Source organism: Poecilia formosa, unplaced genomic scaffold, assembly GCF_000485575.1.
Source record: "Poecilia formosa unplaced genomic scaffold, Poecilia_formosa-5.1.2 Scaffold288, whole genome shotgun sequence".
NCBI classification, from domain to species: Eukaryota; Metazoa; Chordata; class Actinopteri; order Cyprinodontiformes; family Poeciliidae; genus Poecilia; species Poecilia formosa.
Window position 1 is genome coordinate 791,080 of NW_006800227.1, and position 12,155 is coordinate 803,234.

The 12,155-nt window shown below is 37.1% G+C and overlaps 1 protein-coding gene, 1 long non-coding RNA gene and 1 pseudogene across 12 annotated transcripts in view; 1 reads left to right on the forward strand and 2 right to left on the reverse strand.

Moving 5' to 3' along the window:
- LOC103151668 (oocyte zinc finger protein XlCOF6-like) overlaps positions 1-12,155 on the reverse strand; it is a 52,258-nt gene that overhangs the window by 15,320 nt on the left and 24,783 nt on the right. For 4 of the 10 annotated variants that reach the window (XM_016681636.1, XM_016681635.1, XM_007571847.2 and 1 more), the window contains 2 exons: positions 5,958-6,314; positions 2,380-2,793 (listed from right to left, as the gene is read on the reverse strand). In XM_016681636.1, the coding sequence (XP_016537122.1) occupies positions 2,380-2,793; positions 5,958-6,314 (771 nt within the window). Of the gene's footprint in view, positions 1-2,379; positions 2,794-5,957; positions 6,315-7,603; positions 7,889-12,155 lie in introns of those variants that run through there. The other 6 variants (XM_016681638.1, XM_016681637.1, XM_016681641.1 and 3 more) reach the window with 6 other exon arrangements.
- LOC107838637 (uncharacterized) overlaps positions 1-12,155 on the forward strand; it is a 17,673-nt gene that overhangs the window by 3,626 nt on the left and 1,892 nt on the right. Inside the window, exons 3-4 of one of the 2 annotated variants that reach the window (XR_001664711.1) lie at positions 2,019-2,102; positions 11,273-11,356. This is a non-coding gene — a long non-coding RNA (uncharacterized LOC107838637). Of the gene's footprint in view, positions 1-2,018; positions 2,103-2,186; positions 2,267-11,272; positions 11,357-12,155 lie in introns of those variants that run through there. The other variant, XR_001664712.1, reaches the window with a different exon arrangement.
- LOC107838635 (zinc finger protein OZF-like) overlaps positions 1-12,155 on the reverse strand; it is a 29,772-nt pseudogene that overhangs the window by 618 nt on the left and 16,999 nt on the right.

Here is a 12,155-nt window from a genome sequence, read left to right on the forward strand (position 1 = left end):
ATGCGGAAACCTTTATGTGTACAAACATATTCTCATAGCAAATTATAACAATGACTTATGTCAAAGAAACAGAAGTTCTGTTTTGTTCTGTGAAACACATAATTTATTATTAGAACATTACATCAATCTGATTAATGGGAAAAAAATTACTCAAAAAATGTAGACTTGGAGTTAGTTATCAAAAGATATTTTTAATCTTACAAAAGAACCGTACTGGAAAAAATATTCTAATTTCTTGTGATTGATCTTGTCACTTTGTGACACAGAGCCTAGTGTCAGTATATTGAATTGTAGTCTTGTAGGCTGGGATTCAGTTTTAAAATTAAGCAGTGAGTGACTTCAGATATTTTACAGTCAAGAGGCGGGTTTTAGCGCTAAAATCACAATCTCATCTTTCACTGCTGATCCTCCCTCCCCCAGGTGGGGAGAGACATTTCAATAAGATAAATATAACACAATTTAAGCAGCATGAGGCATTAACTTTTATTTAAAATGAAACATCAAATCTTTTTGTATTAATAGATATCCAGTGGGCATCCATCATGTAGGTCAGGAATCTGTGAACATTTTACACCAAAGATGTGACAAGTATCAGAGATCTACAGACTCATTCAATAAATTAGAATATACTTAAAAACCCATTTATTTCAGAAACTTTATAACTAAGTATAACATTATATGCATTAATAACACATAGATGGATGTTTGAAACCCTTTATTTCTCTTGAATATGATGATTTTTCATTTACAGGGAAAGGAAACATGACATTTAAAATTACAACATAACATAAACCACTAAAAAAACATTCATCCATTTTCACAGTTATCCCCAGTGGGGCCACAAGGGGAAATAGTGTTTAGCATTTTTAACAGTGAGCCCCTCTTTAACTTCAGTATCTGATGGGACACTGATGGGGACCTTATAGGAACCGCAACTAATTATAAAAATAGATCTTATTGGGAAATACTCATCTTAGAAGTAAAAACAACACTTTAATTGTACCGTAGGTTATTTAGTTTTTATACATTTGAATAAAATATTTTCACAGGAATGTCGCCATATTGTTCAAGCAGCAATGCATTCTGGGTAAATTACATGTAGTGGTCCAACTGCCTGGCCCCTCCAGTACCATTATTAAGCCTATTTAATTTCGACCAGAGCGCATTGACACCGATCAGAGTGTTCAGCTCTGCCTGCCTCAGACATTTATTTTTAGCTCATTAAGGTAACGATCAGCTGTTAGCTTGTTGGTTCTGCTGGTATAAATGGCTCAAAGTGTTGTGGAGAAATGTCCAGGGTCCAGATCAGGTCCTTCATTGTGTTCCACTCCCACTGAGCTCTCCTTTCTTTCATGTGGGAAATTATCCAGATTCGCCTCAAGTTTTATTTTATTTTTTTATCACAGCCAATAGTGACACCGTGTGGTATTATTTAAAATGACACCAGTCAACGGAATATGATGAACAACTACTCAGGTAAAGTTAGCTTTCCTGTGTTTACTCTGAACGCTCCAGTGCAGAATGGAGCCATCAACCCATCAGAGAAAAAATGGCGACCTCCATGGGTGAAAAATATAACAAAATATGTACATGGCACATCATCATTTTAAGCACAAATACGACTGAGAAGTAAAACAAAAAATTGGATTAAGGAAAACAAGCTGGTAGGCAAAAGTACACCTCAGTAGGCCTCACATACAGTGTCTGACCAGTATTTTGGTCAGACACTGAAAGACACAGTCACAGAGAATCACTAGCAACCTGCAACAATCTGTTGACACATTTTCTACTTGCTGTTTACATCATACTACCAGATTTTCCATTCGATCTGATGCCAAAATGGATCTGAGGTGTTTTGTTCCTAAAGTTTATTGTCTGAGTGACTCTTCATATGATGAGTTAAACCATTCCTACTGTTGCAACTCTTTCCACAAGTCCCACAAGAGAAAGGCTTCTTGTCTGAATGAACGTTCAAGTGACAATCTAGAGTGTCTTTTCGAGTAAAACTTTTTCCACAGGTCCCACAAGAGAAAGGCTTCTCACCTGTGTGAATTCTTATGTGATGAGTTAAAGACTGTCTAGAAATGTAACTCTTCCCACAGGTCCCACAAGAGAAAGGCTTCTCACTTGTGTGAATTCTCATGTGCTGAGTTAAAGTTCCTCTTACACTGAAACTCTTTCCACAGGTCCCACAAGAGAAAGGCTTCTCACTTGTGTGAATTCGCATGTGCCGAGTTAAAGTTCCTCTTACACTGAAACTCTTTCCACAGGTCCCACAAGAGAAAGGCTTCTCACCTGTGTGAATTCTCATGTGTCTCTTTAAATACTTGGCATCATGGAAACTTTTTCCACAGTTCACACACGTGGCCAGTTTTTCACCTGTGTGAATTCTCATGTGACAAATTAAGCTATGTTTTTGTCTGTAACTTTTTCCACAGGTTGAACATGTGAAAGGCTTGTTTTCTGTGTGAGTTATCATGTGACTCATCAAGTGACTGTTTCCAGAAAAGGTTTTATCACAAATTTTGCAAGAATATAATTTTTGCCCTGGCTGAGCTTTCTTGTGCTTTTTCTGTTTTTCAGTATCAGTTCTTTCTTTCTCCCGTTTGGTTTTCTCATATTTCTCCTTTTGTTTCTGTTCTTTCTTTCTCTTTTTTCCTGGATCTTCAGAATTGCTTCCTTCCTGATCCTGGTTCTCAGCTTCTGGAGAGCCATGAGAGATGAGTTGGTTCCTCTGTGGTTCTGTTTCATTGAGAACCTCCTCCTCTTTCCACACATAGCATTGTGGGAGATCTGGACAAAAAGACAAAACAAAAGCTTTAAAATGTCAATCAAACAAGGAATCCTTCACTTTAACCTCAATGCATCGAAACAGGATTTTCTTGGGTTATTCTAAAATTACAATCTTACAAGATTGAACATTAACTCAACCAATGAGGTTCTTCTGATCAGACTGGAACGAGATGTGAGTCAAAATATATTATGAACCTCCAGGTGAGCAAACAAGATGGTGATAGCTTAACCTGGTGGCTTCCTGACAAATATTACAAAAAGTTTTCTTCCTCTATGTAGCTACAGGATATATATCACGTTAAAGAGTGACATAAAATGCCTAAAGCAAAACACTAAATGCTTTAAATCCTGACCCATTGATATTGTCAGACATTGCTCCACTCACACACTCAACACAAACTTTCAAAAGCACCACTAAATCTCAGCCTTTACTTTCCTACAATTCGTAGCAGAGTTGATAACAGTGGATGATTGTTGTTAACTGCGCACATGCAGAAAATAATGACAAAATGATCCTATTGAAAATATTTGACATGAATATTGGACAATTTGGAAGATTAAATATGAAAGGTGAAAATGGACAAATATATAATTATTTAAAGCATTTATTTAATACACAATTCATTAATTATGTCATGAGTAGGCCTGTCGCGATAAACGATATATCAATTAATCGCACGATAAATTAAACCTATCGATCTCATTTTAATTATCGGCTTTATCGTCTCTTCCTGCCTTTTTTTCTTGCTGTTGAGGACACTGAATGAAAAAGGCTCAGCTGCGGTGCTCTCTACTGACCCTCTCTTCCTATTTCCTTTGTGTAATGTCCAGCACACACGACACGAGTTGTCGGCCCATTTTCAAAATCTGAGACACATTAGCCGACAGAAATCCTAGGTATAACGGTTCGATCGGGTTCGATTGTGCTGTGTGGTGTCCAGCACAAAATAATGGCTACAAGTCCAGTGAGCTAATTTTAAGATCAGGCATTAATCAATGCTTTATTAGAATCTACATGTGATGCATGTGGCTAGAGTCAGCCTAAAGTTCTGACTGAATGAAAATCATTGTAACCCATTTATGTCACATTAACGAAGAACAGCTGAAAACTTACAGGGTTTATCAACTGCGGTAGAAATTTGGCTCCAACTCCTCTCCTTGTCATTTCTATATTCTTTGCGCGAAATAAATAACTATTAATGTTGTTTCCACACATCATCTCCGATGTCTGCTGGACTTGCGCTGTGTCAGCTGTTTGGGATTCCCCTCTGTAATTTCCCCTCAGAAAGCAGGAGGAGAATCCGGCTTTCTGATTGGCTACCTGTCACATTCAGCATTAAACTCCCTGTCGGGAAAACCCCTGATTTATATCTGAGGCCACGATCTCCCACACCACACACTGCAGGATGATCAAAATCACCAGCAACAATCTTAGATCGGCCAACCATCTAAGATTGTCATAAGGGCAAAATGGGGGCAAAAAATCATGTAGTGTGAACTATTGCATTAGGTAGTCGGATGGGCCATCTTTATTTAAATCTAGTAATTACTGAAGGGCAATATAGTTTACAGACTTTATAATCTGCACTCTTTTGGTTGAATGCAGTATTTATTTCCAAAGTTTTTTGTTAATGGAGACTGAGAATCAATTTTATTTTTGTTTTTGATTGTTTTGTTTATTTAGTTCATCAGTTCCAGTATTATGTGTTCTTTTGAAAATATGGTGTTAGAGATTTTTTGGTATTATCATTTTGTTATTACTTTAGTTCATATTCAGTCTAATGTTAATCAATAGATAATCAACATTCAGTCTATAGATCATTGTGATTTTCTGTTTAAAGTGTTCTCTTCCTTATGTGTGTATGAACTGACCTGGAGGTCACGACTGTCTGTTCATCTTCATGTGAGACAGTTAACTCTGTGTTTCCCAGACCTTAAATCCTTATCAACCAGAATACCTCCTAACTTAGGAACTGCCTGTGCAGTCGTATTTTATCTCTTGTTTATCCTCCCTCTTCGTTGTTGACAGTTTGACCGAGATTTGAACCGGGCTCAGACCGTAGATCAGATATCACAACTGGAACTGGGTTGCTGGTTGTTTGGGTTAAATGTTTTACGACCTCTGCTGTTTTTCCTGGCTGCTCCCTGTGGCTGTTTTGCTTTGACAATAAAACAGGGGCTCACGCGGAAGCAGACCATGAACGCTCTGTGAACGGCTCGGAGGAGCAGTTGGCGGAGTCTGCTCCTTTGCAAAAGCTTGGTCATAAAATTCATATACGTTGTCTGTGGTTCTTTTATGTAGGTTCGAGAAAAATACCTATTATATGGTGTTTCTATCGATGGCAGGAAATCACATTCATTCTTAGTCAATATTATCGTTTATCACAATAATTTTTTAGACAATAAATAGCTCAGCAAAATTTGTTATCGTGACAGGCCTAGTCATGAGATTATTAAAATGGAAAGTTTGCAGCCAATTAAGACAATTATTAAATATGCATTTAATTGTTATTATCACCTGGTTTCAGTTTCTGCAGTGTCACCGTAAAATAATTCCCCAGTCAAAGTGGAGGGCGGGGCTAACACTGACCTTCTTTAACTTAAATTTGGGCCCTTATTCTGTCAGAATAGCTGACATGCATTGAATACGCAGTAAGAGGTCTGTGACATACAGAGGAGCTGTGAGTTCAATATGCGACAAGATACAAGAATAAAGTCAATAAATTGTTATTAGTGATAACTGGATGGATATAAATACATTGTCATGGTTTCACAGTGTAGTTGACTGCAGTCCACTATGAAACACGCCTCCTGTTCCTTGATGATGGTCTGACTGGTTACCAAGTCAGGATGTCGTACAGCTGTTGATAAATTTTATGACCATCTATCTGCTATGTCATGATGTCATGTTGCTGATTTAATAGAAGCAAAGTTTCACTAGAGAAAGCCCTGTGTGGATCTTCATGTGGTAAATTAAACTATTCTTTTGACTGAAACTTTTCCCACAGGTTGAAAATGTGAACGGCTTCTTACCCATGTGAGTTTTTATGTGTCTGGTCAAGCAACTGCTTTGAGAGAAGGTTTTATCACAAATTTACAAGAATATAATTGTTGGACTCTGTGAGCTTTGAAGTGCATTTTTTGGTGAGAACAATCAGTTTTACCTTTCTGGCATCTTTTGTTGTGTTTCTGTTCTTCACCTCTCTTTTTTCCTGGGTCTTCAGATTTGCTTCCTTCCTGATCCTGGTTCTCATCCTCAGCAGAACCAGGAGAGATGAGTTGGTTCCTCTGTGGTTCTGTTTCATTGTGGATTCTTTGCACATTAGGAGGATTCACCAAAATGTCATCAGTCTCCTGTTTCACCACAAGCTGCTCTTCATCCTGACTGATGCAGAGTGGCTTCTCTTCCTCTTTGAACTCTTGATGTTCTGGTTCTTCTTTGTATGAACTGGACTTCCCATCCTGGTAGCTGAATTCATTCAGAACCTCCTCCTCTTTACACACCCAGCACTGTGGGAGATCTGCACAAAGAGACAAAACAAAAGCTTTAAATGTGAGTAAGAGAATGATTCCTTCACTTTAATCACTTAGAGCCTTTTCAAGTGATCCAAAGACTAAAATGATAAATTCATAAGTATAAAAATTAACTGAACCACTTTAGTCTGTCTGACTGGAAGGGATCTAGAAACCAGTCAAAACATACTCTGGATCTCCAGCAGAGAAAGCAAGATGGCGATAATTAAACCTCTTGGCTCCAGGACAAAAACAGATCAAACAGCAGCTTGATTTAATCCTGTTATATTACCTTAGAGTCTTACACATAATTCTATGCTGAAAACATTTAATGCATAGAACAGCTTGTTTTCTAATGCACGTTAAGGAAAATAAGTATTTTAAACCCTGTTGCTGGTTTTGGTTTCATGTCTTCTTTCTGATCCTGATTTGCTGCAGTAAGTGGTGCAGATGTGTATTACTGCATTGTTCCTGCAGTAATAAACATCTGTTCTTTATTACTGCAGGAACAACAGTTAAAGTTGTAAGAACCTCGAATGGTCCATGCGCCTCAACGACGCTCTGGCGGATGTTGCAATTGCAGACCTGTCGGCGCTTTGCATTGAGAAAGACTCTGTTAAGTTCAGCTTAACAGAGCAGGTTTCCAAAAATACACTGGGAAAATCCCTGGGTTTCTTATTAAAAAGGAACATAAAGCTTTTCAACTTGAATAAATAATAAAAACATATGTTTTCTAACCTCAAAACAATATTTCTATAATCTGTTAGTGTAAAATATTTATGTTCAGGGTTGAGTCATCTATACAACATAGCTTTGAAGACAGGCCTCATTTGAGGCAATGTCAAAATAAAAATATTTGGTTTTCAGACCTGAAGGTTTCATAAACTATTTTATATAATCAGACATTAATTTAAAAGCTAAAAGGATTCTACGGTAAAAATCCAGAATTTTATAAACTGAAACTTTATTTAATAATTATATTTAGTTTTATATTTAAAGAATTAATACAAAATATAAATTATAATTTGACATAAACAAAAGCTAAACATAAACAAATAGATTTGTTTATGTTTTACAAATCCAACTTTAAACAGTACTTTCAGTAAAAATAAGACCGTTACGGAACACAAACTGTAATTTAGATATTACATGATGACTAGTCTTTAACATAAATCATTCTGTTTAATGTTTACAATTTGAGCGTCTTCTTTAAATAGCTTTCCAAACACAACGATTATTTATGTCTAAAAACTCTCTTTAACCCGACTAATCAGTAAAACCTGAAGGTGTTTCGTACCTATCCGGTGTAAGATGATCTTCGGTATCCTGGTAAAATCCAGCAGTCTGCGCTGATCCTCCATCTTTTCCTCCATCTTAACGTTGATTTCTTTCAGCTCTGTAAATGTTTCTTCAGCAGGAGTTTCCTGCTCGTTGATAAACTCTCTCTGAGGCTGAACTGAAGACAGTTTTACTGAAAACACGGAAATATTTACCGAAAACACCAAACCTGTTTCCAAACTGCCTTCCAAGAGGAGCTACCGCTACCTCGTGTGCTCCGTAGCTTTCCGTGTGTTTCACTTTGGCTGTACTGAAGAAACTGTAAACGATTTTTTGTTCCGCCTTGAGCCTCCTCTCAGCATTAAATTATATTAAATATTTTACATTAATAAAAGGTTAATATATTTCAGTGAGTGAAACACAGTATTAAAGTAATTACACAAACACACGGATGTTTCCAACCCTTTTATTTCTGTTAATTATGAGGATTTTCTTCAGCTAATTGAAGAACAGCATTTATTTTTAGAATATTACTTCATCCTGACTAATGGAAAAAAATTGTTTAAGAAATGCGAGCTTGGAGTCAGTTATCAAAAGGTATTTAATCTTATAAAAGGACCATATTGGTACATATGACATTTTTGAGTATGATCGTTTTAATTTGTAAAACAAGTCTAAAGTTTTACAAACATTTCAAGGTTGTAGTTTTGAAGGTTGTGATTCAGTTTTAAAGTTAAACTGCAAATGAATACATTTCATAGAAACAGTGAAATGTTGTTTTGACTTGAAAAGATAGAGAATAACTGTCTGTCTTGTGAATAAAGGTTCCTGTTTCCATTGAAAGAAGTGAAATCATGAAACGTCACTGAAGAGCCGAGATGTAGGAAGACAGATAACTTTAATTAAAGCCACAAAGACAATTAAAGTAATTAATTTGCTCATATCTACCTGAGGAATGAGATATTATTAATCACTCATTTAAAAATATACAAAGAAAATGTTAGAAATAAAAATAACAGAGGAAACACTGTGACGCCTCCCAAAAGAACAAAAAGTGTTTAACTGAAGCTCCTCACTGCTAAGAAACAAGTCATTTTGCAGCTGTATGAAATATCAATATACTGTTATGAACCTGGTTTCCTGCTGCAAACCTTAAACATCTTTAACATCTATTTCACAACATGTGTCACATTAACCTGGTTCTGGTTTGTCCCATGAAAGGGATTGGATCACCTGATTCTGAACATTTGGATGAGTGAGAAAATATCTTTGGTTATGCAGAGCATGTAGAAACATTTTGTGAAACAAATATGTGGGAAAATCTCTCTGGTGTTAGCTCCAAATCAAAATCTGACAAGATCTTAAAACACCGTACAGCAACATAGCAATAACCCATATTAATCAAGAATCAAATATTTAATCAGATCAGACTGGATCATTGTCATCATGTGGGGACAATGCAAAGCAGATTTAGTCTGTTTCCCTGATATAAAGTTGCTGTTTCTGCTGAAGCTGAAGGATTGTGTTGATCTGAGACTGTAGCTGTAAACACACCAGAGAGAAGTTTGCTGGTTATAAAGTTATGAAATAAGAACATTTCCTGCTATTTTACTAAATAAACCCTAATAATATCTGTCATAACAATTTATCTGCAGACTGCTTCAAAGATAATAAAGCTCTATGTCATTTTAATGTTTGCACATCTGAGATCTAGAATTATAAGGCTGAGATATCAAGGTAAAGAAAACTCAGTAGCTGCTAGTAGGGGCCATTCAGGGGCCTCCAGACATCCAGGGGCCCTAGAAATAGTTGAATTGTAATACAGACCATAGATCTAAACCTGCAACAGTCATTTATGGACAATGACAATAAAATTAAATTTTATTTAATGCATTGTGCAGGGGAAAATAAACAGCACATTTAGGATTTAACTAGGAAGTTTACTTTGTGAAAGTTTAAAGAATCATCTTGATAGTTTATGTCATGTCACCATGGCTACAATATGGTGTAATCTTTATGTTTGAACTGGGTTTGTTCACAAATACATCACAGCAAATAACCAATAATCAGTGATTCATTTTAAACTCAACCGTTTAACCTGGGCCCCCTATCACTAGACTTCACTAAATCTATATTTAAACAATGTTAGTGATGCTGAGGTGCTTAGCAGGAGGACCAGGGGGCCAAATCATGATTCTAAGGCCCCATGCTACCTTGGGGCGGCCCTGCATGAAGAGCCGTTTCATCTCTGCTGGAATCTACCTGGAATCCCCCAGTAGCCTCTTTCCCAGTCCACCGATGCTTTTGGGACATTTTGATTTATTTAATTGTGGCATGATCAGCTTTTGCTGTGGTCCAAATTATTATTTACAGAATTTGATGTTTTGTAAACTCCAAATGCTTTGGGCCGAATCTTCCAGCAACTTCTATTCACAGCCGCTCACCTCCAGCAGCAGTTCAAACCGCCTGGTAGTAACGTTAAGGTGAAGCAGAGCGAACAGTGAGCAGGTGGTACCAGGGCTTTGAGCTGCGTTGTGGTGACAGTCCGGTATCGTTTCTTTATATCAGGATATCTGGTTCTGACCCGCTGCGGTGGGATCGACTCAGACTGCCTGAAGCGAACCGGCCATTTAGAAGCTGACATAGTGCAACCCATAGTACAGCGGACATCGGGGATGATATATGGAAACAATATTAATATTTATTCAACATTTCATGCAAAGAATATCCATAGAAATGACCAGGAAAAGAGTTGGAGCGGCAGTTGATAAACCCGGTAACTTTTCAGCTGTTCATCATTAACCTGACACAAACAGATTATAATGATTTTCATTCAGTCAGGACTGAGGTAAAACATTGATTAATGCCTGGTTTTAAAATTAGTTAATGAAATATGCGTTTTGTGGGCTGCAGTTTGCATGTCTAAAGAATTCAGTAAAGTAGAAGCGGGAGCAAATCTACCACAGTAATCATTTATTTATAAAACATTAAGCCTAAAACAAACTATTGCAACAAACTGAATGTGCTGTTCTATGAGCAAAATCCTTCAATGTTTTTTTTTGGTGTTAAATTATAAAACATGAAGTGGCATTGTTGTCAAATGCTATGGCATCGAGTCTGCGTGTAGCTTGGCCGATACAGAGCGAGAAAGTGGATTAGGTTTTTCCCATTGCTGTGGATCATAGTACATGTCAAAGTTTCACTGAGTTAACATGGCTATGGATGACATGTAAAAGAATGGACATTTTGCCCTCCAGTGTTGTATGCACGTGCTAAATTTATGTACGTAAACAATGACATGCGTGGTGTCTAAATTTACACATCGTAAGTCAGTGGCTCACCAGCTATGAACTTCACCACACGTCACTGTTTCGCAACCATATGAATCTTTATGTGTTGAAGTAAGAATTTTTTCATCCTGAAGCTTTTTCCACAGGTCCCACATGAGAAAGGTTTCTCACCCGTATGAATCCTCATGTGAAAACATAATAGTGATTTCAACCTGAAGCTTTTTCCACAGGTCCCACAAGAGAAAGGCTTCTCACCCGTATGAATCCTCATGTGATCATGCAAACGACTTTTTAGAGAGAAACTCTTCCCACAGGTCCCACAAAAGAAAGGCCTTTCACCTGTATGAATTCGCATGTGCTGTATTAAAGTTCCTCTTTGACTGTAACTCTTTCCACAGGTCCCACAAGAGAAAGGCTTCTCACCTGTGTGAATTCGCATGTGAACATTTAAATGACTTTTATTAGAGAGACTTTTCCCACAGGTCCCACAGGAGAAAGGCTTCTCACTTGTGTGAATTCTCATGTGCTGAGTTAAAGTTCCTCTTTCACTGTAACTCTTTCCACAGGTTGAACATGTGAAAGGTTTTACTCCTGTGTGAGTCATCATGTGTCTCGTCAAGTATTTGTTATTAGAAAAGGTTTTATCACAAATTTTACAAGAATATAATTTTTGCCTTGGTGAGCTTTCTTGTGCTTTTCTTTTTCAGTATCAGTTCTGCCTTTCTGCTGTTTGGTTTTCTCATATTTCTCCTCTTGTTTCTGTTCTTTCTTTCTCTTTTTTCCTGGGTCTTCAGAATCGCTTCCTTCCTGATCCTGGTTCTCAGCATCTGGAGAGCCATGAGAGATGAGTTGGTTCCTCTGTGGTTCTGTTTCATTGAGAACTTCCTCCTCTGTATACACACAATGTTGAGGGAGATCTGGACAAAAAGACAAAAGCTCTAAAATGTCAAACAAACAAGGAATCCTTCACTTTAACATCTTGATGCATCAAAACAGGATGTTTTTGGGTTACTGTAAGATTACAATCTTACAAGAATGAACATTAACTCAACCAACGAGGTTCTTCTGATCAGACTGGAATTAGATGCAAGTCAAAATATGATTATGGACCTCCAGGTCAGCAAACAAGATGATGATAGCATAACCTGACAAATATTACAAAACTTTGTCTTCCTCCATGTAGCTACAGGATATATATCACATTAAAGAATGACAAAAAATGCCTAAAGAAAAACAAAGGGTTTTTAATCTCAACCACTGATATTGTCAGACATTGCTCCA